General features: G+C 40.7%; 1 protein-coding gene across 1 annotated transcript in view; it reads left to right on the top strand.

Annotated features, from left to right (window-relative positions):
* The window catches only part of KIF13A (kinesin family member 13A), a 218,863-nt gene that overhangs the window by 142,360 nt on the left and 70,321 nt on the right, over positions 1–6,182 (top strand). The window contains exons 12-14 of the mRNA XM_012804208.2: positions 522–632; positions 2,235–2,369; positions 5,669–5,799. Of these exons, the coding sequence (XP_012659662.1) occupies positions 522–632; positions 2,235–2,369; positions 5,669–5,799 (377 nt within the window). The remainder of the gene's footprint in view (positions 1–521; positions 633–2,234; positions 2,370–5,668; positions 5,800–6,182) is intronic.

Genomic DNA, 6,182 nt, shown 5'->3' with positions numbered 1-6,182 from the left:
AGCCATTATTGTTGTTTGGTGGGTCCAGGCTGGATTCGAACCTGCCACCTTAGGTGTATGTGGCTGGCGCCCTAGCCACTTGAGCCACAGGCGCCGAGCCCAGATTCAAATTTTTAAATAAATGAGAAACATCTTTACCTTTTCTAGCAGATTAATATAATTGGAATACACTCATTAATGGTATGTATTGATCTCTGCCTCAGTGAAAAAGAAACCTGCTTATGTAATCTCTTTCCCCTCCTTTTCTATTTTGAAGATGGACTTCAGCATCTTTATCTTCAAACCTGAAATTTAATATGATGGATAAGATGCCTCTATAATAATTTATTTCATTTTCATTCAGGACACTGGCTCTTTTTCCTCCTTGAAACAGGAGCAACCTCATTTGCTCACTCACCCCAACATTGAACGACTTGTTTCCAGCAGACTATTGATAACTGCTTAAGGACAGTAAATGATTGTCTTGTTCATAAGTGGTGGGAAAATTTTGAAAGTCAAATATGTTTGGTTTTGTTTTAAAGGCCATGAAGGCCCCTGAACTGAAGGAGAAGCTCGAAGAGTCTGAAAAGCTGATCAAAGAACTAACAGTGACTTGGGAAGAGAAGTTGAGGAAAACAGAAGAGATCGCACAGGTGGTTTGATAACTTAGGTCTAAAAAATTGGGATTCTCTTTCACTTGTAGTCTTTTCTGTATAGTCACCTGTCATCCTCAAAGTCTCTCAGGGGTCCCTTTCTGCTGAACTAGAGATTGCAAACATCAGTTTCAGACACTGACTGCCTGTCCTTTATCAACTTACAATTCAGTCCATGTATTTGCTTAACGTGTTAAGAAAACACTGAATTTGACCAGGCCTGATTACAGGAAGTGTCTTTTCTATTTCCTGCTCTTCACATTTAAACAAAAGTCTGTTTTGTGATTTTTTTTAGATCACCTGGCAAAGCATGAGGCTACCTGACTGGCAGAGAATTTGTAACATATGACTCATAGTAGTTTTTTCCATGTATTTAACTCTTTGCTTTACTTGAATTAAAATATAAAGGAAGGACTGATTCTGCAGGGATGTGTGTCTGTTATGAATCTTTCTACACTATGTCATGAACATTTGAAATCTCACTGACCATTTAGAAATACTGGACCATCCCAAGCAAGTAACTTAAAAGTAGTAACTGTATCAAATTATATATGAATACACCACACTGTACCCCGTGATTGCATTAATGTATACAGCTATCATTTAATTGGAAAAAAAAGTAGTCACTGTAACTCTATCCAGCCCTCTGCTGATAACTTTCTTGTAGATGTCATTAACTGTGTCTCTCTCTCTCACCCCTAACTTCCCATCTCTTTCACTTTGCTTTATGTTTCTCCATTGTACTTGGCACCATTGGAAATTCTATGTATCGTATTTACTCTTTTTTTTTTATGGTCTACCTGCTAGAATATGTTTCAGTGAAAGAAGGGACTTTGCTTTACTGTTGTATTCCCAGCCCTAGATCAGTACCTACCACATTGTAGACTCTGATAAATCTCTTTTGAATAAATGGACAAATAAATGAATTCAAGGCCTTCTAGCGTAGGGACCCAACCTGTTCTTCCAGCCCTGTCTCCTGCTGCTTTCCCAGATTTGCTGGGGATTCTTGGCCCCTGAAGTTATCTAGTACGTCTGGAGTCCTTCCTGTACTTCCATGTGCCCTACCCCAGGAACACCCTGCCCTTATCTTCCTATTGAAGTTCTACTCATGCTTTAAGAACCCTCTCAAATATATTCTCTTCCTGATGCTAAATAAAAAAAAATTAGCTGGGCATGGTGATACACATTCAAGCCCAAGAGTTTGAGGTTGCTGTGAACTGTGATGCCATGGCACTCTAACCAGGGTGACAGTGAGACTTTGTCTCAGAAACAATCATGATATCCTTCCTTTGAAACCTTCAGCATTTTGTGCCCCTCCAGTAGCACCGTGTTATCCTCTTTGGGGTTCAGTTGTGTAGTCTTGTCCCTCTGTGAGGCTCTAAGCTCCTTAAGCACTGAGATGGTGTCTGGTTCATCCCTGTGCCCCTGTAACACCACAAGACGTCACACATAACAGGCTCTCATAAACTGGATTCAGCTGAGTAGAATGTGTGACCTCATTGGCATTGTCCCCAGAAACAGTGACTTACTCTTTTCCATGGATACATCTTGTGAAAAGAGCAACAAATAGAGTTCTCTGATTTTGTCTGTTTTTATGCACAGGAGAGGCAACGACAACTTGAAAGCATGGGGATTTCCCTGGAGACGTCTGGCATCAAGGTGGGGGATGACAAATGCTACTTAGTCAACCTGAATGCAGACCCTGCGCTCAACGAACTTCTGGTTTATTATTTAAAGGTATGAGAGTATATGAATAGTTTGTTGCAATCCTTATTTATTCATGTATGATTCCCAGGTGAATGTGATTGCATGACTCCATGATTTTGTTTTTCTCACCCAGCTTAGCCCTCATTAAAAGTAAGAGGAGGGGTCAGACATAGTGGCTCACACCTATAATCCTAGCACTCTGGGAGGCCAAGGCAGGTAGATTGCTTAAGCTCAGAAGTTCTAAAACAAGACCCCGACTCTACTAAAAATAGCAAAACTAGCCAGGCATTGTGGCAGGTGCCTGTAGTCCCAGCCACTCAGGAGGCTGAAGCAATAGGAATGCCCAAGCGCAAGAGTTTGAGGTTGCTGTGAACTATGACACCATGGTACTCTACCAGGGGTGACAAAATAAGACTATGTCTCTAAAATAATAATAATAAGAGGAAGCAACAGTGACTATAATCCTAGTGCTTTGTAAAACTGAGATGGGAGGATCACTTGAGGCAAGGAGTTTGAGACCAGGTGTCATAGACCCCATGTCTCAAAAAAAAAAAGGAAGCAACTAGGACCATAATCCTAGTGCTTTGAAAGACTGAGGTGGGAGGATCACTTGAGACCAGGAGTCATAGACCCCATCTCTACAAACAATTTAAAAAAATTATCTGGGCATGCTGGTACATACCTGTAGTCCCAACTACTCAGGAGGCTGAGCCCAGGAGATCATTTCCTTGAGCCCAAGAGTTTGAGGTAGAAGTGAGCTAGCATCGTACCACTGCACTCCAGCCTGGGCAACAGAGTGAGACCCTGTCTCAAAAAAGAAAAAATGTAAGAGGATGGATAGGTGCAGTCAGATGACCATTGGGAAGGGACATTAATGTCTCTTTTGTATGATCCCGCAGCTGTGCGGTCAGAGTTGATTTCCTGCAAGTTTAGGCTTCATGGGGCACAGGTGGGCCACAGAGGGTGTCAAGGTAATATCCAGCTATAGGAGAAGGTTCCAGGTGTGAGTTGATAAGGATTCTGAGAATAGGCTTGGCACCTGTGGCTCAAGTAGCTAAGGCGCCAGCAACATATACCTAAGGTGGTAGGTTTGAATCCAGCCCAGGCCCGCCAAACAACAATTAAAGCTGCGACCAAAAAATAGCCAGGCATTGTTGTGGGCGCCTGTGGTCCCAGCTGCTTGGGAGGCAGAGGCAGGAGACTTGTTTGAGCCCAGAGGTTGCTGTGAGCTGTGATGTCACGGCACTCTACTCAGGGGGACAGCTTGAGGCTACGCCTCAAAAAAAAAAAAAAAAAGATTCTGAGAATATCTGGGTTGAGCCATGAAGATCCTGAGAAGCTTTGGGGTTCTCAGTTATGCTTCTGACTGATTCTAAGGAGATCTCAAGATCAGCACAAGACCCTGGTGCTAGATTAGACAGCAGGGTTCTTCCTTGTCTGTCCCTTCTAAACCTACATCCTCAGGAAGTAACTTCTGGTCCTTTACTCACGTTTCAAGTGTAGGAGTTGGTATTTTTGTCTCAGGGTATGCTACATTGGGTCATTTATTGTAACAGTTCGCAAATTTTCAGACTTCAGAATATATTTACATTCTTCAAAGGACTCTAAAGAACTTTTTGTGTCTGAGTTCTGTCTGTCTATATTTGCTGTCTTGGACATTGAGACTGAGAGCATTTTAAAATACAAACACACAGTCATTAGTTTTCAGAGCTACAATGTCATCACACATCATAAAGCTTCTGAAAAACTCCACTGCACACACAGGATAAAATGAAAAAGCAAATACAAGCAACATCTTAGTGTTTTATTAAAGTAGCCCTCCTAGAAGGCTCTCAAAGGCCCTAAGGGTTGTCAGAACACATTTTTAGAACTGCTGGCTTATTTCTTAAGTGAAAAATAAGATATTTGTTTGAAATACCTGATTGACATTGATGTGGGGCACCTCACCTGACATAGGGCATTCAGTGCCCTTCAGGGTGTTTCTAATCTCACTCCTTCTTTCTGAATTATGGAGATTGAGATTAGCAAGGACAGGGGACTGGAGACTTGAAGGCAGCTTGCATATACTGTCCACACACCTAAATCTCTACATGCAGAGGTATTGTCTGCTTGTGACTGATTAGGCGCTTGTTAAGGATTCTGAGCTGCCTAGTGAATATGTAATATGCAACAAAGAATAAGCTGGAATTGAATCTTCTGTGTCCTTTTTCTTCTGCTATTTCCAGAGACATAAATATGGTGTAGATAGCCCCTGACTTATTGAAAATCTGCTAACAGACTTGAGATCTGTTTATATAGGTAATGGTTAAGAAGGGGGTTAGGAATTGTTTCTGAAACTTTAACTTTCACAGACCAAGCTTTATGCTTTCTCGGTTGGATAGGGAAGTATCCTTATCACAGTTAAAACAAAAGGGGTAAGTGATGACTGAATCACCAGCAGTATCTGTCTTCATGTGTCTGAAGTTTGAGGTGCTTAAAATCACACTAGTTTGTACATCATATAACCCACGGGCTTCAGTACTCTGTGTAATATTGGTGTTAGAAACTCAAATGTTTTTAGCATTTTGAAAGTTAAATGTTTTAAAATATGACTTTCTGTGAATCTTCTTTTTAGTGGTTCTTAAGTTTAGATAACTGTTTCAAAACACTTTCAATGCCTACTGATACGATTCTTGAGAGAATTGTTAAGTATGTCAAATAGATGGTATTGTCCTGGTATTGCCAAAAAAGAAACTGAGGCTCAGAGAGTGAAATGACTTGCCTGTCACCACTTACTATACTAATCAAAATTGGAACACCAGTGTGCTATTGTCAAGTCCAATTCCCTGATGTTTTAAAATAATATCTAGCCAGGCATGGTGGCTCAGGCCTGTAATCCTAGCACTCTGGTGGACTGCTTAAGCTCAGGAGTTTGAGACTAGCCTGAGCAAAAGCAAGGCCCTATCTCCAAAATTAGCTGGCACTATGACAGGTGCTTGTAGTCCTAGCTCCTTGGGAGCCTGAAGCAAGAGGATCACTTCTGCCCAAGAGTTTGAGGTTGCTGTGAGCTATGGCACCATGGCACTCTATCAAGGGTAACAGAGAGACTCAGGAAAAAAAAAAAACACTAATCATCAGGGTTCTTTTTTGCAGTTTTTGTTTAAATTCTTTTTTAAAAATTTAGTGCATGTGTATAAGCTTTAGACTTCTAGTGCTTCAGATATCTAATATCACTGGCATGATTCATTTAATATTTTGGGGCATATGCTGCTGTATTATTCAAATTGATTGTGATAAATTTTTGTTTACTTACAAGTGTGGTTTTTCTTTCCTTAATAATCTATTACTAGGATCACACCAGGGTGGGTGCAGACACCTCTCAGGATATCCAGCTCTTCGGCATAGGGATTCAGCCTGAGCACTGTGAGATTGACATTGCATCCGATGGAGACGTCGCTCTCACTCCAAAGGAAAATGCAAGGTAAAAAAGTAAATGGTGACAGCGTATCTTGTGTGCCTTGGTTTCAGAAGAAGAAGGCTACCTCTTCTACTTGTTTTCAATTACATTAAAGTTAAGAATAAGCTAGGTCCTCAGAGAAATATGCTTTCCAATTGCAGGGAGTGAGGCAGCAACATTTAAGAGCACCAGCTCTATCGTTATCAATAAAGACTTAGTCACCAGTGTTGAAATATTACTTTGAAGGGTGATTATGTTCATATATGAGTTCTGGTTCCACTTATTCATAATTCTGAGCTAAAGAGTCCTACAAGGATCAGGAGTCAGATAATAAGTGAAAAAAGCAACTACTGGAAAAGTAGAACTTTTTTTTTTCTTTTTTCTTTTCTTTTTTTTTTTTTTTTTTT

Source organism: Otolemur garnettii, unplaced genomic scaffold (assembly GCF_000181295.1).
Source record: "Otolemur garnettii isolate 467f Iridium unplaced genomic scaffold, OtoGar3 scaffold00026, whole genome shotgun sequence".
Lineage (NCBI taxonomy): Eukaryota > Metazoa > Chordata > Mammalia > Primates > Galagidae > Otolemur > Otolemur garnettii.
The sequence above is the reverse complement of the archived record's forward strand: the minus strand, read 5'-3'. Positions and strand labels throughout refer to the sequence as shown.